At 42.5% G+C, this 22,671-nt stretch overlaps 1 protein-coding gene across 1 annotated transcript in view; it reads right to left on the bottom strand.

The window, feature by feature from the left end:
- Nucleotides 1-22,671, bottom strand: part of CFAP299 (cilia and flagella associated protein 299) — a 353,732-nt gene that overhangs the window by 217,419 nt on the left and 113,642 nt on the right. The window contains exon 3 of the mRNA XM_079991227.1: nt 17,448-17,538. Coding sequence (XP_079847353.1) covers nt 17,448-17,538 — 91 coding nt within the window. The remainder of the gene's footprint in view (nt 1-17,447; nt 17,539-22,671) is intronic.

The following is a 22,671-nucleotide window of genomic DNA, read 5'->3' as shown; positions in this document are numbered from 1 at the left end:
TTCAACGTCAACTTTGTCAGACTGGTCATGTTGTTCCGATGCCTTATTATCATCTTCCAAAGCAACTACTGTATTCCCAACTTAAGAATGGAAAGTAAAATACCAGTGGACAACAAAAGAGGTTTAAAGACACTCTCAAGGCAAATCTTTAAAAATGTATTATAAGCACTGACAACTGGGAAACACTGGCCTGCGAGCGCTCCAACTGAAGAACAGCCTTTACCAAAGGTGTTGTGGACTTTGAAGAAGCAGAAACTCGGGGAAAAAAGGATAAAAAGGAAGGCACATTTGGCAAACCCTCGCCATGATCAACTCCCACCCGGAAACCTATTTCCCCACTGTGGAAGTACGTGTGGATCCAGAATTGGCCTGCACAGTCATTCACGGACTCGCTGGTAAGACCGGGTTCATGGAAGACAATCTTACTTGACTACAAGTGATTGCCAAAGAAGAAGAAGAAGAAGAATTAACTATGGGCAACTGTCACATGGCAAAAAGAGCAGTGTTGAGGCCAAAGCCTGCTGGGAAAAATCTTAACACAGTACTAAAGCACATACTTTGTATCTCTAGTTTTTCAGTGGCATCACAGATTTTTCTATAAAAAAAAGTTTTATAAGTTGTGTGTCTTTGTTTCTTAGTTTGATCCTTTTACATGTTTTATGGTATTTTATGCATTGTGATAATTCAGTTATTGTACTTAGAACTGCATTGCATTTCAACAATTTGTAACATTTGACTTTTAAAGTTTTATATATACTGTATGATTTTAATGGATTTTTAATACATACGTTCTTCTTTGATGATGTGATTTGATGTGCATTTTTAAATGTGGCTGGGTGCTATAAATATACCTCTTTTTGCTTCTAGCAATAAGTGAGTTCTCAAAACTACTTAAAGAACATTCTCAACATAATGAAAATAATAATTATATTAACAATTAGGTTTGTATGGTTACACCCATCATAAATTGAAATAATCTGTTAGCAGATTTCTTCTTTCTAAACTCCTAATGTCATATTTTACTTTAAAATCCTCAGGTTTGCTTTAATTTTTTACAAGGTTGTAACGAAAACAGTTAATTATGGAGGAGGGGCTGCTCCACATTGAAATCAGTGGGAGACAAAATAGGCTACTTCCTGTTACCGATCTGTATCCCCCAACACTCCCTCCCATGTATTAAAACAGGAATTAAGTCAGACTAACATCTGAATTTCAGAGAACCCAGCTTGGCTATTCAGTGTGTAATGAGGATCAGAGTGTTGGGAAACAATTCCTGGTCTGACTAAGGCCAGTTCCCCCAAAATTGTTTGCAAAAACAAAATTGAATGATATTTGACAGTCATTGCCTAAATTAGGGGAAAGTGATTTATCAACTACTATCTCTTTGATTATTTCTTATATGTTGTCCCCACTTTATCCTCAGGATTCAATGGGGGTTATAAAACAGCTTAATCTCATTTTGTTTCATCCTGGCTTAGGCTACAGGATAGTGACTGCCTGAGGCCACCCAGAGAGTTTTGTGGCTGAGCTGGAATTTGAACCTGATTAGCAATTGCTATATCAACGCATCACACTGGTTCTCCGCATTGGCCAACATTGTGTGTGAGTAAGTGTAGGAGAAGAGAGAAAGAGAGAGAGAGAGAGAGAGAGAGAAGATGCTACGAAAAGCCAAATGCAACGATCGCTACACAGGGAAGCCAAGCACATGGAAAGCTGTCTAATGTATTCTGAGTGAAGAACCTGATGTAGAATCTGAAGGGAAGAGGAGTCCAGCAGTTCTCTCTTGGTCTCTGGTTCATGTGGACATGTGCCTGTGGAAAGATGTTGCGTCAAATCTGCTTTTTATGATAACCAGTAAAAGCTGTATGCTCAAGGAACAGTATATTTTTCAAGACAGCTTTAATGAGCAGCTGCGTAAATCCATGCACACATAAGAAAGGTGTGTCTTTGCTGCTTCGTCTATAAAAATTACACATCCCAAGCGTGCTGGTATTTCCCTTCCTACTGCGTGATTCAGAGCTTGAGCTATTTTTCATCCTGAAGCTACCACAGCTGCATCTGACACTCCTTCCTCCCCAGGAGAACTGGGGCGATGTTGCCAGAAAAAGCACCCTGTGTGAGTCAGTGGACTGAGAGGGGATGCCCCAGGGCGTGCTGATTCAGTGGGCCTCCATGGCAAAAGGAACAGAACAGATGGTGATAGACACGAACAACAAAGGAACTTCAAAAATGTATAGAAGAAAAGAGGGGGAATGTGAACAGCTTAACTGATGAGAAGGGAGGGGAGACAAATTATATCAAAGCAAAATAGATAAGGGGAAAAGATGAAGATCCCCAAGGAGATTCCATTTGCCCAAACAAGATCTGGTGAAATGACCTTGCGTGACATAATCAGGATTGTGCAAAACTGAATAATTGTGTGGTGAGAAGGGGCTTCACTTTGCTCGTGCCAAATTAGGATGGGTGCAACCAAAATGTGCTGTAACAGATGAATGCAGATCTTTGTTATATCATTCCCTGTCACAAGAGGTGGGGATGGCCGCTAGCTTTAAAAAGGGCAGGGAAGAAATGTGAGTTGTCAGGACCTGTTGAAATTTAAACCAAAGCCATCTCCTGATATGCATTACTGGTTCCCCAGATATGTCCCCATCAAGCACTAACAGGGTCCCATCTCAAGACAGTATATTGACACTCTATGACGAGGACAACTGTCTAGTTTAGGCCTTGCCTTTCTGGCTCAACACATTAGACTGCTTTCTGACTTTCTACTGCCTCTCATTCCAATTTGGACTACTATATCAAGCACTGACCCTAGCTAGTGATTGATTCAGTCTTTGGACAGCTCCTTTACAAGTGGTACATTGAATATTGGGTCAACAGCCATTGCAGCTTCCTGCCAACACTAACTGATAACCCTTCAGGTAATCAAGTTTGGCTATACCTTGGCTGCATATGGCCCAGTGCTGAAAGGATGTTAAAAATCCATTTGTTTGTCAACAGCTGTTAAACATGATTGCTAAACACAACGTTCATGTTTAGAGGCAATATGCTTCTGATTATTAGATGCTGGGGGGGGGGAGAGAGAGAGAGAGAGAGAGAGAGAGAGAGAGAGAGAGAAGGGAAGTAATAGTGCCACTGTATTCTGCTCTGGTCAGACCTCACCTGGAGTACTGTGTCCAGTTCTGGGCACCACAGTTCAAGAAGGACACTGACAAACTGGAACGTGTCCAGAGGAGGGCAACCAAAATGGTCAAAGGCCTGGAAACGATGCCTTATGAGGAACGGCTAAGGGAGCTGGGCATGTTTAGCCTGGAGAAGAGGAGGTTAAGGGGTGATATGATAGCCATGTTCAAATATATAAAAGGATGTCACATAGAGGAGGGAGAAAGGTTGTTTTCTGCTGCTCCAGAGAAGCGGACACGGAGCAATGGATCCAAACTACAATAAAGAAGATTCCACCTAAACATTAGGAAGAACTTCCTGGCAGTAAGAGCTGTTCGACAGTGGAATTTGCTGCCAAGGAGTGTGGTGGAGTCTCCTTCTTTGGAGGTCTTTAAGCAGAGGCTTGACAACCATATGTCAGGAGTGCTCTGATGGTGTTTCCTGCTTGGCAGGGGGTTGGACTCGATGGCCCTTGTGGTCTCTTCCAACTCTATGATTCTATGAATAGGGAGTGCATCTCCCATTGTGCCTGTGAGCTTCCAGATATAACTAGATAACTGAAAAAAAATACTGGATGTACAGAACTTCAGATCTGCAAAGTAAGGAACCATAATGAAGATGGACAATTAACAAGTTAGCGTAACTAAGGTGCCGTTCTTACATCAAAGGACCGAAAGAGTTTAAACTCAAGTATGTCTAGATGAGATTCCAAGATGGTAAGCAGGAAACTAGACCCCCAAGTCCAGCAAAGAGGTCCAAGACAGGAGCAGGATCTGAGCACACGATTTCAGACTGCTACAGTTCAGAAACTTATGTGATTATAAAGACAAAACAGTAACTCATGAGAACATTAAACCAACAGTGTAGATACCTCTGTAGGAAGTGGAAAAATAATCCCCAAGATACAGTACTTCACAGTGATTGCCATATGCCAGAATGGTCCAAGGCATACATATGTTTACAAGGGGTTGCAAATGCTTCGCTTAAGATACAGGCTAAACAGACAGACAAATTCCAAGACGGAAAAAGACACAGTGTGTATGAGAGAGCAGTTTGTTTAAGGTTACTGAGTAGGTACCCATCCAACCTAGAACAGAAAGCCATTTCTCCTGAAATTTCCCACCAGCTCCTTGATCCATGCTGCTGGTTATTTACAAACCAAAGCTTCCTGAGCAATTGCTGCTCTAAAAAGCTGCCTGCCTTTTTAATTTGAGCATCAAAAATATTTGATGTGACAAAACAGCCTCCGGAACACCAAATGAGCGTGAAGTATTTTCTTGACTTCACAGAGATGGCCTGGTACTTTTCTCCTTCCCCACTCCTTCCACTTCAACTGCCATTTCAGGGGGATGGAAGGAGGAAAGACAGTATACCAAACACTTTCCTTTAGGAAGGAAAATAATCTTGGCAGACTTAGAGGAAGCACATGTCCAACGAGAGGGAAGAACCCCAAGGAGCGTTGGCATTCAGAACAGCTCCTTAGACAGGCATCTGCCACCTGCTGGAGAATCCCCGAAAGAGATTTCTTTTAAAAATAGTGAAAGGCATGGTACAAACATGCCGTGTGTTATAGTTACAAAATATTCAGAAGTATGTAAATCCAGCAACTTGCCCAATGATCAGCACCAAGTTTTCTAATGATCACTATTCCACTCCAGGCCCGCAAATTTGCTAATTGTAGGTTGCTTTCAACTTGGTGGGTCACAAACTCTGCAAGCCAGTTCTTCCCAGTTCATAACTCTAGTCTAACTGTATTGTTCAGCATGTAAACCCTGGCAGCCACATAGCAAACTTTGAAAGAAGTGGAAGAGGTAATGTGATTGATAGAGAACTTCTTCATCACACATTTGGGAGGAACACAGGGCATTAATCTATACCAGATCTGACTACTGGTCTACCTAGACCACTAATGCCTACTCAGGCTGGCAGTAACTTTCCAGGGTCTCAGGTAGAGCTCTTTCCCATAAGCTGTCACCTGATCCTTTTAACAGTACAGTGGTACCTTGGGTTACAGAGGCTTCAGGTTACAGATGCTTCAGGTTACAGACTCTGCTATCCCAGAAATAGTACCTCGGGTTAAGCACTTTGCTTCAGGATGAGAACAGAAATCGTGCTCCCGTGGCATGGTGGCAGCGGGAGGCCCCATTAGCTAAAGTGGTACCTCGGATTAAGAACAGATTCAGGTTAAGAATGGACCTACAGAACGAATTAAGTTCTTAACCCGAGGTACCACTGTATATGTAAAGCATGCACGCTTAAACTGAGCTATTGCCTTGTCTATGAAATACCATGCCAGAAAAAAAAAAAACCCTCAGATTAGCACAAACAGATATTCAGATAGGCTGTAACAGCCACGTTGCTCCTCTTCCAGTCTGGCTGGTTTGACTTTGTTTAAGGTGCTAGTTTTAACCTTCAAAGCCCTATACGGCCTAGGACCCTCGTACCTACGGGACCGCCTCTCCTGGTATGCCCCACAGAGGAACTTACGGTCTTCAAATAAAAACATCTTGAAGGTCCCAGGCCACAGAGAGGTTAGGCTGGCCTCAACTAGAGCCAGGGCTTTTTCGGCTGCGGCTCCAACCTGGTGGAACGCTCTGTCACAAGAGACTAGGGCCCTGCAGGACTTGACATCTTTCTGCAGGGCCTGCAAGACAGAGCTGTTCCACCAGGCCTTTGGTCAGGGCACAGCCTGACTCCCTCCTTTGGCAATCTTTACAAAACTTTAGTTTATGGTTGCCATCAATTTTGATTTTAATTAACTTTTATAATGTTTTTATAATGTTGCACTGTTTTAGTGTTGTTAGCCGCCCTGAGCCCGGCTTCGGCTGGAGAAGGCAGGATATAAATAAAATTTATTATTATTATTATTATTAATTGTCTGTCATTGAAACTTAGGCTCATTCTTTGTTTTCTCTTGACAAAGCATTAGCTGTAAATCAGCAACAAACCTTGGTTAGAGCTTGAAGCAAAGACAAACCACAAGCCGAGGTTTGAATGATACGCTAAACCAAACCATGACTTAAACTCACCACTACAGCAGGACCAGAGGAAGAGCAAAGCACCAACCATCTCCTCTCTGTGATCCTGTGCATCTACCTAAGCCGCGATTTGGCATAGCCTTATGGGATAACCCAATCAGTGAATTGTCAAGGCTCCAGCATTATGGATTGTGTATCTTAATGGCAATATGACCACTGGAAAATTTAAAGAATTTAGAATATAGTTGAAAACTGCAGAGTCAAATCAGAAATGGGATAGGACCGTCTCACCAGAGTGGTGCATGGTCTAGTTATCTCTCGCTTGGACTACTGCAATGAGCTCTATGTGGGGCTACCTTTGAAGGTGACCCGGAAACTACAACTAATCCAGAATGCAGCAGCTAGACTGGTGACTGGAAACAGCCACCGAGACCACATAACACCGGTCTTGAAAGACCTACACTGGCTCCCAGTACGTTTCCGAGCACAATTCAAAGTGTTGGTGCTGACCTTTAAAGCCCTAAACGGCCTCGGTCCAGTATACCAGAAGGAGAGTCTCCACTCCCATCGTTCAGCCCAGACACTGAGGTCCAGTGCCGAGGGCCTTCTGGCGGTTCCCTCGCTGCGAGAAGCCAAGTTACAGGGAACCAGGCAGAGGGCCTTCTCGGTAGTGGCACCTGCCCTGTGGAACGCCCTCCCACCAGATGTCAAAGAGAAAAACAACTACCAGATTGTTTAATAGACTGTTGTACTTTAATATTCTGTTGAAAGCCGCCCAGAGTGGCTGGGGAAACCCAGCCAGATGGGGGGAGTATAAATGACAAATTATTATTTTTAACAATTTGGAGCTTGCCCAAGCGGAAAACATGAGTTGCAAAGCAATGCAAGAGCTAATGTATTGTTAGCTAGTAAACAACAACAGCAGGTAATGCTAATGCTTCAAAGATGGAGAACCAGGTGGCATTGGAGACCCAAACCTAGAGGAGAGAGATTAAAGCATGTACACACGGACACCAGGAAAACTCTACACTCTCTTTGCAAAACAAAAACCAGAGAGATTTATAGGTAAAGGTAAAGGTACCCCTGCCCGTACGGGCCAGTCGTATCCGACTCTAGGGTTGTGTGCTCATCTCACTTAAGAGGCCGGGAGCCGGCGCCGTCCGAAGACACTTCCGGGTCACGTGGCCAGCGTGATGAAGCTGCAGCTGGCAAGCCAGCACCAGCGCCGCACACGGAAACGCCGTTTACCTTCCCGCTATAAAGCGGTACCTATTTATCTACTTGCACTTAGGGGTGCTTTCGAACTGCTAGGTGGGCAGGAGCTGGGACCGAACGATGGGAGCTCACCCCGCCGTGGGGATTCGAACCGCCGACCATTACGGTCAGCAAGTCCTAGGCACTGAGGTTTTACCCACAGCGCCACCCGCATCCCTTTTATGGGAACTATAATTTATGGGAACTAGTAATTCATTTCTGAGAGAAACCAAGATACCTATTTACAAGTCTACTCAAATACCTGGGGGACTGTGCCAATGCAGTCTTCTACATCAGAAATGATAATGTGCATTGACCTTGAAAAGGAAAACATTCTTGTGTTGGAATATGCAATGTTTCCTCGTGTCTGGCTGAGTGTTTCTGTGCAATGATGCGGACATTAGAGACCACTTGGTTTGGTATTTCCAAGACAGAACTTCATGGCTAGATCATCCAATTATCTACAATGACCTCCAGCTTTCATTTAGTTTAGCTTTTCCATTTTCTCCAGGAGGAAAACTAAAACCAAACACTTCTGTAAAAACTCATGTGGCACTAGAACAGAACTAACAATTTACGGTTTATGTTTACCCATCACAAGTTAGTCTGGCATCTAAAAGCAAAATACAAATGCCTGACTGCCTAACCTTAACCAATCTATTCCTTAGGTCAAATTACCACCAGGAGTCATGGGAAAATCAATTTCTCCAGGCTTGAATATAAAACACACACACAAATATTTCTGAAGGCAGATCCTTGACCTACTAGTTCTATGTCAGCCCAGGCATAATCTGGATTGGGTAAAACATTAACTTTGCTTCCACTGTTAAGAAACCTCTTCAGGTGCACCTGTTTCTGTGATCTTTGCTGTGGGCCTTGAAGCAATATCAGCAGAAAACTAAATAAAAGAAATAACTATGCTGAACTGTTCTAGACATCCACTGATGTTAAGTTGAACAACACAAGCAGAATAGGTTAACCACAAAGTTAAGCAGAACCAATTTTGGGTTTAATTTAACCATTATAATGTGTTTCTATAACTGAGACTGAGTACAAGTTTGGGGGGGGCGTGGATGGATCAAGCAGATCTAATGCTTCTTGAACTTTGGAACCCATTAGTGCTTGGCAATATCTGGTTTTCTTCTGTAAAATAGTATTATTTGGTGCCCATGACTATTTGTTCAATTTTCAAATGTGTCCCTGGGCCCAGAAAGCTTACTTTGTGATACCAAATATTTTTGAAATGTTTTTTCCCCCTCCAGATCCCTTCCTGGGTCTAAGCATATACAAAGGGAGCAAATATTAGTTTTACAACTAATGGTAAAACAATATGCTGCCAGTGTATTGGGAATTGATTTCTAATGAATTGAAAAAAAATATTTAAAACTACTTTCCCCCCAAAAAAACCCAGAGTCCTTTTTGTTGGGGATAACCCAGACTTAAATTCCTAGGTGTCAGAAAAGGTTATTTATGTATGCAACAACTGCGGCCCATGTCTTGTTAGCCCAAAAATGGAAAGTGAGGTCCCAACCAAAGAGAATTGGCAACTTAAGTTGGCAGAACTTGCAGACTTAACATATAGAATAAGAGAGCAAGAAGAACATGCTTTTAAAGAAGACTAGAAAACATTTATTGACTATATGGAAAATAACTGTATACAGCTGATGAAAATTTTTGATGGATGTAAGAGTGGAAAACTAATTTGAATGATTATAGTAAAATATGCAGGGATGTATGATATGTGAAATAAACCATGGAAAGAGAAGAAGGGAAGTAACTGGATATTTGTAAAATGTTTATTTGGAAATGTAAAATTGATACATATAGAAATAGATATATATACACACACACACAAACACAATATGCTTCCGTTACACCTGGTGTAAAACAAAAATGAAAGCCTTTTGCATTTGTGATGAGATTAACACTGTCAAATTAGCCCAACAGAAAAACCTGCATTTCTTGGTATTTGTGGAAGCATGCCCCTTTTCATAGTTTCTTTAGCAAAATGACAGAATGATGGAGTAACAAGAACATATATTAGTGACAGGAGCAATTTCACCCCTGCTTGAAAATCCACGTCTTTAAAAGCAGATGAAAGCGCCAAACTGATGAATGAGCATGGAAAAACCTGACGGAATTACATGTACTATCTCAGGAGAATTAAACCATGTGGTCATGCGGTTTTGCATTTGGCTGCAGTGCTATAAAGATTTACAGTGTGTTTTGAAGGGATCTGATAGAGGTTTATTTGCACTTGCCTAAGGATGACTGCTAGAACATGCCAGTGCATTCAAACACAACATCAGAAGCATATTGGCACAGGTAAATATCAAGAGCAGTTGGTGACACACCCTTAATTTGTAATTAATTTGCAAAACCTTTTAACTAGGAGAGCAACTCAGATGGGTTTCACATCCCACTAAATCTAATGCAAATTTTCCACTGTTGTTGTTTTTTTTTACATTATCATCATCATCATGCATATTATACTTCTTAATAATATTACAATTATATTTGATTCAACAAAAAAGCTCAAAGCAAATATCACATAATATGAAAATAAGTGAGGGATTTTTTTTTAATACAAATTCCCCAGTATGGTGTCACCTTTCTAGTAAGTTACCTTAATGCACACAATCAAATTGTTGTTGTTTTCAACACTGTTAAAGCATTCTCATAGCTTAAATTAGGCAATAGCCTGTTTGTTTGACTATATTGTGTAACATTACTGCACTGGTCCCATCACCTCCTGTCAAATAGAAGGGGAAGAAATGGAGGCAGTGAGAGATTTTACTTTCTTAGGCTCCATGATCACTGCAGATGGTGACAGCAGCCACGAAATTAAAAGACGCCTGCTTCTTGGGTGAAAAGCAATGACAAACCTAGACAGTATCTTAAAAAGCAGAGACATCACCTTGCCAACAAAGGTCCGTATAGTTAAAGCTATGGTTTTCCCAGTAGTGATGTATGGAAGTGAGAGCTGGACCATAAAGAAGGCTGATCGCCAAAGAATTGATGCTTTTGCATTATGGTGCTGGAGGAGACTCTTGAGAGTCCTATGGACTGCAAGAAGATCAAACCTATCCATTCTGAGTGCTCACTGGAAGGACAGATCCTGAAGCTGAGGCTCCAAGACTTTGGCCACCACATGAGAAGGGAAGACTCCCTGGAAAAGACCCTGATGTTGGGAAAGATGGAGGGCACAAGGAGAAGGGGACGACAGAGGACGAGATGGTTGGATAGTGTTCTCAAAGCTACCAGCATGAGTTTGACCAAACTGCAGGAGGCAGTGGAAGACAGGAGTGCCTGGCGTGCTCTGGTCCATGGGGTCACAAAGAGTCGGACATGACTAAACAACAACACTGCATTGCAGGGGTTAAACTAGATGACCCTTCAGGTCCCTTCCAACTCTACAATTCTATGATTATCAATTATAAGCAGAAATGTCTGTACGGAATGCCATGCGAGTGCCTTCAAACTGGACTCACTGCTGCAGAAATGCCATGTTTGTCATCACCATGAGGGAAGTGATTGTTTCAGGGTGTATTTTTTAGAAAATATTGCAAGCTCATATTGTGGCAGCTGAGCGGTCTTCCAGCTACTAGAGTTTGCCCTCAAATTACGAGTTATCTTTTTTTCGTTTTTAACTTGTAATTTTCTTTCTGAAGAGATGTGATTTTTATAGCACTCTAGTGTTAGCCACTTCAAAGGCACTTCTTTGTTCCAAGAATATTATTTCCCCAAATCCATGACTCTGCGTTGAATCCCCCCCCCCCCATTTCATATGCTTGATGTTAAATAAGTTCTGGAGCTTCTCTACAAATATACACCACTAAATGGCTACTGCATAGTTTTGGGATGCTGTGGTTACAATCGCCTGTAATCTGCTTTATCTTGACATTCTGCTTTCATTTTTGGCAGGAATGTATCTTCCACGCAAACATCCACTGTATTTAGAGATTTATATTAAAATAAATAGTGAAATTATAACCACAATGAATTTTCAAGAATGCAAAAGGTTGGGAACCTTTTGGAAAGGGCTCAAGGAATCCTGCCACACTGACAATTGGGCAAGAAAACTTCCAAGTCTCCAACCGACTCTGTCCGTTACTCAAAATAAAGTTATTCTGTCATAAATCAAGGTAACCTTTGGAAAATGTAGTAGCAATTTAAAGATTCAGAGTCCAGAATATGAGACTTGGAAGTCAGTAAACTATTTGCTTAATGAGATGAGAAAGGTTACTTTGAAATCATTTCCTAAATTGCTGAGGACCAAATTACGCATTTAGCAGGATTAACAGGTAAAGCTTGACACATTTAGCAGGATCAAGTAGCCAAACTTGGCTGAAGATGATGGTGGTAGGAAGGCTGGATATTTGAATACTCCTGCAGGAAAAAGACTCCCAGCACACAGAAAAATATCAGAGTGTAAGAGAAGGCAAAACACACTAGTTTTATATGTGCAGAGAGGTTATTTCCTTTTTTCCTTTTTTAATGGCAGAATGTTCTAAGATGAAATCCCATATCTCCATCTTAAAGTGGTACACAAGAAGTTTCACCACTGGATTCTGCTGAGCATATCAACTGGTTCTCAGGTTTTCATGAAGCATCACCGCTGAGTGAGCCACACACAGACTCTCTACACTGCTTCCCCGTAAAGCAAAAAACAAACAAACCCAGAAATTCTCATTATTACGTGGCTTCCATGAGCAGGGCCAGATGAGGCCCTAAACCATGCATAGGGAAACTCGGCCCTCCAGATGTTTTGGGACTACAACTCCCATCATCCCTGACCACTGGTCCTGTTAGCTAGGAATGATGGGAGTTGTAGTCCCAAAGCATCTGGAGGGCCGAGTTTGCCTATGCCTGCCCTAAGCTACTGAAGGTAATGAGTGTTACCATAAAGAAGCAATGCAGAAGAAAGAAGCAGCAGCTAAGCTAGCTGCTGCTGGCTGGAAAGCCAGACAGGATGTTTGTGACTGTTGCCATGGCAAGAAAGGGGCAGTCCATTCTCCGTATTGAGCACTGGATGTGAGCTCAGTGTGTGACATATGACCTGTACAGGATGTACATGGGTGGAGTTTGAGAGTTTCTCTGTTGTTCAAAGAGTGCAGACATCTTTATCTGTATGGCTGCTAAAGACAGAAATAAAGACATGTAAATACACTTCTGTCTGTCTGATTCCCCTCCCTGGGGATATGCAGGGAGGAGGAGAAGCAGTGGTGTGTTTTTCTCACAGTCTGGGAAAAATCGCCGATACGGACCTCATCTGTTTTCCTGCCGGGAGGCGCGGGAGGGAGGTCAAAAGGAATTCAGCTGGTGCCTGGAGACTGGCACATCCCTCTGACCGAGGCAGAATCCCAACAATGGGGCCCTTTAGATGTCCAGCTGTCCTTTGTCAACAACAAATTGCCGCTGTTTTGTGTGTTGAATATATGCTATATGGTAATTTATGGACCTAATAGGTATCTAAAGCAGGCATAGGCAAACTCCGGCCCTCCAGATGTTTGGGACTACAATTCCCATCATCCCTGACCACTCGTCCTGTTAGCTAGGGATGGTGGGAATTGTAGTCCCAAACATCTGGAGGGCCGGAGTTTGCCTATTCCTGATCTAAAGCCATTTGCACATAACAAAATACGTATTTTATCAAAGTATTTGTTGAACTGAAATACAATTAAGAAGAAGTATATTAATAGTGAAATACAATTAAGAAGAAGTATATTGGGGGGCAGGGCAAGAGAGTGGGGCCCTAAGCTATAGCTTGTTTAGCTTCTACGTAAATCCAGCACTGTCCATGAGCCTAACTTCAAAATGGAAACTGTATGTCAATGAACTACTCCAAGTTGTACAGTCAGTAGATGGTAGATTGTGCCTGTTACCCAATGCATGGGCACAGCCTCAGCAGAGCTTCTCTGCACTCTAGTTCAGGAAGCATAATACCCAACATGTCAGCTGTTGCATATTCTTTCCCTCTGCGAGCGGCACCAATTCTGCCGTGCAAACTAAAGTAGAACTAGCATGCTTTGCACCCAGGTGCTTGCTGTTACACCCAACTTCTGGCAACACAGGAGGCAGAGTCTGGGAATGAGTCAAAGTTGGGCGAAGCGAGTGTGTGTGTGAAGGAAGAGAAAAATAAGGGCATCAGCATTCCCTTGAATTCATATAAAAGCTCAATTTCACCGGCAAGCTTTCACTAGTGTGGCCTAGTGCTGTCTAAGAAATTTGTAACCACCTTCTGGTTTGATGCTCCAGCTGAATCCCTGTTTGACATCCTTCCAGCTCCAGGTTCAGAAACCACTGCAGTTTCAACACTTGGATGAGCACAGCTTTGCGTCCCCCCCCCCAAAATCTCACTATACATGTCCAAGATTGACTAAGTGGTGTTTTTCCCACCATAGCAAATGTCTAGAAGGGAACTTCAGGGTCATTTGAGTTCACCTCTGCAAGCTGAGAAGATATCTTTTATTGGGGCTACCTTTGCTGCATAGAGCATATAAACTTCACAAAAAAAAAACTTTTAAAAAAACAAAGAGCAAAGGAAAAGTAAACCATTTTTTTAGAAAAATTTGAAAGCAAAATATATATTTTATGACTGAAACCCATGATCAGCCTTCTGGCAAAGATCAGATATTTAAGCTGCCTAAAGGCCATTTCTCGTTAAAACTGCTTGACATTTCTTTTACTCTAAACATGCAGGGGAAAGCAGTTATTGATATTTGTGCTGCTAGAAGAGAAATCGCAGCTATTTCCAGGAAATGCACAGTTTTACGTCTTGTTATGGTGCCCTGCTAGCAGAGAATTGGAATGTGATACGCAATTCATATTCCAAGCACAAAAGTGATTTGTTTGAAATTAAATTATGATTACCTGCATGACTCATATCATCTCTGCAGGGAAATATTAATTGCACAGACATGGGTTCCATCAGAAGAGAAAGGAATATTTTGACAATGCACGTTTCATTTCAGCAGCAGCATAGCAGCATTCCTCTCCCCCACAAACTTTTTCCCCCAATAAAAGTTGGAAAATAATAAAAAAAATCAGCAAAAGATCATGTCAGCACAATATTTCTGGTGATATACAATGCAATCTTGTGTTTCATGGCATTTTCAACACAGGAAATTGGTGTATTAAAAACAATCCAATTCACATTTTTTTCGCTTGAATCAGGACTTGTGGTTCCTTTGAATGGAAACAAGCTGTTTTTACACTAGCTTAAGATGTCCATGCTTGTTAATTGCTGACTCAGACAACATTCAGTGATAATGTCAATGCCCCATGCTAAAGTTTAGCAGCTAAACCACAATTTAGACCAACCTGATCTCAGAACTCGTTGTCTAGGCACATTTTGCTTAGATTATTTCCTAACCATTCAAGCTATATTATTTGTAACTTGCTAATTGATTGAAACCTTAGCCAACTTCCCAAGAGCTGCAACATCTCAGTAATGTACAAATTAGAAGACCGAAAGTATGAAAGGCTATTTATCATGTCAACCCAACCATTCACTGGAACCTTGTTAACAAAACTCTAGATATTTGAAAAGACCAGTTATAAAATCCTTATCTCGACTTATGGAAAAAAGCACTTCCATACGTCTAAGGCATCTGATAACTTCATTTTGGGGGACGGTACCCAAGTTACATGATGGATGGGTTTATAGCAACATATGGTAAACATTATAATGAGTTTAGATTATTGTAGCCCAATGGACTATAGATAGCAAGTTTTCTAATGTACTCAGTCTCCACCACCACAATTCCAGTTAAAGTGAAATGCCATGGAAGCAGTATATGTATCCAATGGTGAGTTGGGGGCTTTTTGAAAGGAAAATCACTGCATATTATTTGGAATAGCATACAGAAGTTTCACAGGTGGCTTGGCCACCCTCCACTTCTAGGTTTTGCGTAGAAGAGGCATTCGTGTGTCCTTCACTGGTCTTGAAATACATTTAGAGGGTGATCAAATCACACGTATTTTGTGAGTAGTGCCTACATGTGAAATAGTACATAACACTGTCAGTTGTAAAATAGTACATAACACTGTCAGTTTCTTAGTGTAGAAAGTATTGATCAGATGTATAGAGATATTCCCTATTCTAATTAATTCAAGAGTTAATTCAATTAGTTCTGACAGCTTCTCTGCATGAAAGAAACAAGCAGAAGGTTCGTGATGTTTGGGTTATTCCTTCAGAGAAGCTGAGTACAGCTGCCTTAAACTGGTTCTCTTACCTCTTTCTGTCAAGGTCATGCTGACTATAATAATAAGACCAGAAGGAGCCTGAGTTTCACATTCTCTTTCTGTCTCTTTTCCTTTCTGGTGTGGTGTTCTGTACACCATGGGTTGGCAAACTAAGGCCTGGGGGCTGGATCTGGCCCAATCACCTTCTAAATCCAGCCCAGGAATCAGCGTGTTTTTACATCAGTAGAACGTGTGCTTTTATTTAAAATGCATCTCTGGGTTATTTGTAGGGCATAGGAATTTGTTCACCCCCCTCCCCCAAATATAGTCTGGCCCCACACAAGGTCTGAGGGACAGTGGACTGGCCACCCACTGAAAAAGTATGCTGACCCCTGCTGTGGACAGTATGCTTAGTGTTGAGGTTTAGACTTACTATAAGTTCTTGTAGGTTTAAGTTAAATCTGCTGCAACTGGATTTCTTATGGACAGTGCCAATCCTGAATGTACTGGATTTGTGACCATTATGCTCATTTGCCTTCAGTAGCAGTCAAGCTCTGCTGGATGAAATATTAATTGCCTCTGATCTATTTTTGGGGATCCTGCAACGTGTTTAAGGTTTAAGTTGTTTTTCTGCTAACTATACATTGGAGTTCTGCTCTGGATCACTATCGAGTAGATTTTCATGATAAACACAGCCTGATATCACCTTGTGTCACATGGCCTGCAAGGAAGGCCATCACTGACCCAGCCTATCAGGATGCTGTTCAGCAATAAGAACTTGGCAGTCCCTCAGAAGCATGAACCATGTTTTGCATGGGGCCCATACACAGCTTCTTCTAGCCCCCTAGGTAGGAGGCAAGGATTGTGACACTTCATACTGTTTCTGCCACAATGATGTCAGAAGCAAAATGAAAAACAGCATAATACAAAACCAATCAAAGCAGCCAAGTATCTATTTGTGTGTGTGTGTGTGTGTGTATTTCTGGTGATGGTCAGAAATACACACACAGAAACAAACAGGCAAACAACAGTCAAAACACTGACCCCCCCCATACACACAACAAATAAAACAGAACTTTTAAAAAGGCACCCCCACAACCAAATAGCAACAAAAAAGGAACCCACAAAACTCTTATTTTAAAAACTGGGAAAGGCAGGTCTTGGCAAAGGGGGTGTATGAGGGCACTGTGTTGGAGACCTAACCTCTAGCCTGATCCAACAAAGAGAACTCAAGGCACATGTGGGCCAACTCAGTGGCTGCTACCAAGTTCTTCAAAAGCAGCCAAGTATCTAAGGATAAGAAAGAGTTCAGAATGCTCGTCATTGTAGTACAGTACTAAAATGTAAATATCAGAAAAATGTAAATACACCACTACACATAGTTTTTTGTATCTTAACATTTGGCTCCACTGATGAGTATCTGCATTAAAAGTATGAAATTTTAAGTGCGTGCATTTCAGCTGCACTTACAAAAGGACCCTGTCAAAACTTGAGAAAGTTTCCCGTAACATTATTTAGGAAAACAAGAATACTCCGTCCCATGCACATATGCACACATATGAAATGCAGAGTTGTGTTTTCATACAGATCTTATATGTCTATACGGAAATAGATCTACTCCGTTCTTTACTCTCCAAGCCTTCACACAACCTACTGACATTCGTTTTTATGTAAAAAAAAAATAATTAAAAAATCAAGTTGTGCTTTGATCAATTGATTTCTGAGCCTTTCCTCAATTTCCTCCATAAGCTTCATTCTATTTAACATTTCCATGTTGAGAACCCGTAATAGTCGCAGTATTCGGATGGCAGCTTTTCACTGCAATCTCACATTGTTTTAGAGAACTTTCCTTTCAAATTTACTTACAGACATTTTGCCGTTGCGGTTGGCTTCCTCCCTCTCCGCCAATGCCTTCAGAAAGTCGTCTTTCAGCTCTTTTCCTGCACTTGCCAGAGCTCTGGTAAGGGAAGGACAGAACACAATGTTTGTTTCCGGCTCTTTCTATCTTCTTCCTCATCTAAATAACAACTGGTTTAGCGCAGTGCGCGGGGACTCGCCGAGTGGGCAGCTCGGTTCGGGGGCGGCTCAGGGGCTGGTTAAACGGCCTCTCTGGCCCATGGGCTGCAGATTGGGGACCCCCTGGCCTAAGCCAATACCGCTCACATTCTGTAACTATTAAAGTTGTGGCCTAACTTTTGCCCTTTAGCATTAACCTAAAATTCTGTGTCCTTGTGTGGGGGTGGCTTGGGGGCCTTGACAGGCAAATACAGTGGTGCCTCGCAAGACGAAATTAATCCGTTTTGCGAGTCTCTTCGTCTAGCGGTTTTTTCGTCCATTGACGGCTTAGCGGATTAGCTCTATTAGCAGCTTAGCGGCTTTTAGCGGCTTAGCGGATCAGCTGATAAGCGGCTTAGCGGCTTAGAAAAAGGGGGGGAGGAAAAAAACCCGCAGGAACTCGCAAGACATTTTCGTCTTGCAAAGCAAGCCCATAGGGAAATTCGTTTTGCGAAGCGCCTCCAAAACGGAAAACCCTTTCGTCTAGCGGGTTTTCCGTCTTGCGAGGCATTCGTCTTGCGGGGCACCACTGTATATGTGTGCATGCACCCACATCACATATCAATGCACACCAACGGTCATATACGACTGCCCTTCTTCATCAGTTTTAATAAAAAGCTAACCCTCCAGGGAAAAGGGTGCCCTCATGCCCACAAGGAACAGTTGGATATATTTGTGTTGGGAATAGTTAAGCTTTGTACAGTCTTATTATGCCCTCTCTGTTTTCCCAAGAAAGGGAGAAGTGGCAACTAGAAAAGGGAAAACGGTCGGAAGGGATTCTTTAGCCCCTGCTATGCATTTCTCCTGTTTGACTAAGTTTACTTAACACTCAGTGACCTGAAAAAGCTTGTAAAAATAAATACCAAAAAGAAGTTATTTCCTCAAAAAGGAAAAAAAAAGAAAAGAAAGGAAGCTAGAGTAATTTCTTTACAAAGGATTAGAGCTACACTTTACTGGCATGTAAACACTCCGTTATTCTATTGTTAACATATTCACACAATTGCTCCCTTTCGATGCAGTATAAGGGCAATGCAAAAAAAGGCAAGAGAAAAACTGAAAGCTGTGTTTAACGATTAACCAGCAAGTTATGCATGCTATTACAATGTCACACATACAATCTAACAAGTAAAGATCTTCCCCTTCCCTTCCTGCAGACCATTTCTTCAGTCCTTCCGTTGCAGAATCTTCAATGTAATCTAATTTATTAGAAAGGGAATGTTCCGCAGGGAGATCATTCTGTGCAAACCATATTGGAATGGGAATGAGGAGCTCAAGCTTTTTATGTTTGATGTTTTATTGTGCTGAAAGTTTTAATTTGTTGGAAACTGTCCGGAGTGGTTGTGTCCCTGACAGGCTGGGGCAACCCAGTCAGATGGGCAGCGCACATACATATACACACACACACACAGAGAGAGATACACACACATATACATATACACATAAATTTTTACACACACACACACACACATATATCTGTAAGCAAAGACAGCCTGTCTATTAAAAGATGGATTGAATTTTCCTAGATAACAAAGAGGGCAAAAAAACAAACACACCCAAAGCTAAGTGTTATTGGCAAACTGTTGACATCGCAGACTCATGATGACAATCCCCACCAGAGGCTTCAATAAGATGACAATGAAACTGAGGCCAAATCAGGGCAAGCCCTTGTTGAAACTTGCTGCCCGCGTTCTGCAGGAAAGCATTGGTGCAAGTCATTAATTAATGGAAAACCATTACAAAGTGCACATAAAATGGTGCCACCCATTTAACCGAAACAGTCATTGCTACCCAGCGAGAAGAAAACATCTGCGTTATGTGTATGTTCCTTGCAGCACTAGTCCGTGTCGATACATTGACTCTAAAATGCACGTCTGCAAAGCAACTGCTTGGGTTGCTTCTGGTGGCCCAAATGCAATTCCCATTATCCTCACCACCTCCTGTATCAACTGCCAAGTCTGAAAAGTCTCTCCTTCCCCCAAAGTCATGCTCCCTGTGAGACAAAGGTCCATACAGGGCAGTGGAAAGGCCTCCCTTGGGAGGTGGTGGACTCTCCTTCCCTGGAGGTTTTTAAGCAGAGGTTGGGTGGCCATCCGTCATGGATGCTTTAGCTGAGATTCCTGCATCGCAAGGGGTTGGACTAGATAACCCCTGGGTCCCTACCAATTCTATGATTCCATGGCAATCAAAACAGCCCCAGGCAAAAGCCAACTATTAAGACCAGACCAGAAAGCACCTAGGAAATCTGTGTAAAATACTGGATGGCCAAGATTTAAGGACATAAGAAGAAACTGCTGCATCAGGCCAATTGTCCGTGTAGTCCAGTATTCCTGTTCTCACATTGGTCAACAACTTCTTCTTCTTCTTCTTCTTCTTCTTCTTCTTCGGCAATCCCTCGAAGCCGAGTAAGATTGTCTTCTATAAACACAGTTTTAACAGTGAGTCTGTAAGTGACTGTGGAGGCCAATTCTGGATCCACACGTCCTTCCACAGTGGGGACATAGGTTTCTGGGCGGGAGTTGATCATGGTGAGGGTTTGCCAAGCGTGCCTTCCTCTTAGCACGTTCCTCCCTTTCATCCTGAGTTTGAGCATCTTCAAAACCCATGGCACCTTTGGTAAAGGCTGTTCCCCACCTGGAGCGCTCGCAAGCAAGTGTTTCCCAATTGTTGGTGTTTATACTACATTTATTCCAACATGCCTCTTGGAAACCCACAAGCAGGCCTGATCACAAGACCACTCTCTCTTCCTGTAATTTCTGGTATTCAGAAGCAGAGCTGTAGCTAGGTGATCTTGAGCCCCTGACAGAACCATCCAGATTGCGCCCCCTAGTCACAGACAAATTAGCTCTTCTTTCCGCCTCTCCTCCAAACCACCCCCTCCCAATTCAATTCACACTCTATTTAAAACCATTTATTATTATTATTATTATTATTATTATTATTATTATTATTATTATTAGAATTTATATACCGCCTTATACCCAGAGGTCTGTTCACACAAAAGATCACAATATATAAAATCAAAGTAAAAACAATAACCCAATTAACACCCCCACACACCCCAACTGGACACAGTATTCCAGGTGTGGTCTGACCAAGGCAGAATAAAGTGGTACTATTACTTCCCTTGAATATGAGGCAATAATCAATATTTATATTTATGGACATATTTTTAGCTGATTTTGCCTGTGCGCCCCCATTGCCTGCACCCCTGGCGGGGGCCCACCTCACCACCCCCTACCTATGGCCCTGTTCAGATGCATTACTACCCCTTGCTGTGGCTAGTTAACATAACCTAGTCTTCCTAACACCTTATCCACTCCATTTTACAACTGTAGATGGGGTTTCCATGCCCAGGAACATACTACTTCTAGGAACAAGGCTCTTGCCCTGCTTGCTCCACTCTTCTCCCTGCCCCCGTTTGGCTTCAGGAGAAAAAGCTTGATCACCACTTTGTGACTTCTCGGTTGGTCCTAATAAAAGTATTACTTTATTATTACATTTGATTATTTTCTAATGAACAAAGCTACCTGCAGTATTTGGAATTAAACTGTGCCCACATGCTTGATTTCTGGCCCTAAAATATAAATTAGACACTGGCTGATAATGGCTAATAATGACTAATAATGGGTAATAATAATAATAATTTATTATTTGTATCCCGATCATCTGACTAGGTTGCCTTGCCCCAGCAATTCTGGGAGGCTTCTAACACCCTACAGCTTATTCAGCAAAGGATGCACTTCTAATCGTTTCAAGAATTCTTTCTTTGGTCTCCTCCATTGTTACGGCCTTTCCCAGTAGTGATGTATGGAAGTGAGAGCTGGACCATAAAGAAGGCTGATCGCCAAATAATTGATGCTTTTGAATTATGGTGCTGGAGGAAACTCTTGAGAGTCCCATGGACTGCAAGAAGATCAAACTGATCCATTCTGAAGGAAATCAGCCCTGAGTGCTCACTGGAAGGACAGATCGTGAAGCTGAGGCTCCAATACTTTGGCCACCTCATGAGAAGAGAAGACTCCCTGGAAAAGATCCTGATGTTGGGAAAGATGGAGGGCACAAGGAGAAGGGGACGACAGAGGACGAGATGGTGGGACAGTGTTCTCGAAGCTACCAGCATGAGTTTGACCAAACTGCGGGAGTGCAAATATTATCACCTAACATTAGGCAGTCCATTTCAATACCTAATCAGTGTGATTAAAGAGGGGTCCCAACTGCAACATTTAGGGTCCCCACCCTACCCGACAAGAAGCAGAAGGAAGGGGAGAAGTGGTGTGTGACCTATTAGCATCAAGTCGATGGATCAACAGTACAGGAAAAGAGGACATAAAGAATCAGTTACGCTAGGTAAGAAAATTTCAGCCATGGGCCATCAAACCTTATTTCAGAAACCACCTCTTAACCAGTCTTCAGATTCTGGTTTCTCTATAAGCATTTCCACAAGCATTTCCTCTCCCATTAAAGCTAACACTTCAGCACGAAAACTTATTTTTAAAAGAGCTAACCTAATACAGGTGGCGCTGTGGGTTAAAGCCTCAGCGCCTAGGGCTTGCCGATTGAAAGGTCGGCGGTTCAAATCCCTGCGGCGGGGTGCGCTCCTGCTGCTCGGTCCCAGCGCCTGCCAACCTAGCAGTTCGAAAGCACCTCCGGGTGCAAGTAGATAAATAGGGACCGCTTACCAGCGGGAAGGTAAACGGCGTTTCCGTGTGCGGCTCTGGCTCGCCAGAGCAGCGATGTCACGCTGGCCACGTGACCCGGAAGTGTCTCCGGACAGCGCTGGCCCCTGGCCTCTTAAGTGAGATGGGCGCACAACCCCAGAGTCTGTCAAGACTGGCCCGTACGGGCAGGGGTACCTTTACCTTTACCTTTAATACATTTTCAGCTTTCAAAGAAGCAATAATGAAACTGTCCTTACTCTCTAGGGGATGTATATTCACTACTGATCTTCAAATGAGATCAGCAGGCCGCACGCTAAGATGCTCAGAACAGCCTTTTGTAAACCGTTGGAGGTCAGCAATTTGCCGGATGCAAAGCA

Source organism: Podarcis cretensis (genome assembly GCF_951804945.1).
Source record: "Podarcis cretensis genome assembly, chromosome: 9".
Classification (NCBI taxonomy): domain Eukaryota; kingdom Metazoa; phylum Chordata; class Lepidosauria; order Squamata; family Lacertidae; genus Podarcis; species Podarcis cretensis.
Note: the sequence above shows the minus strand (reverse complement) of the source record. Positions and strands in the feature narration are given on the sequence as shown.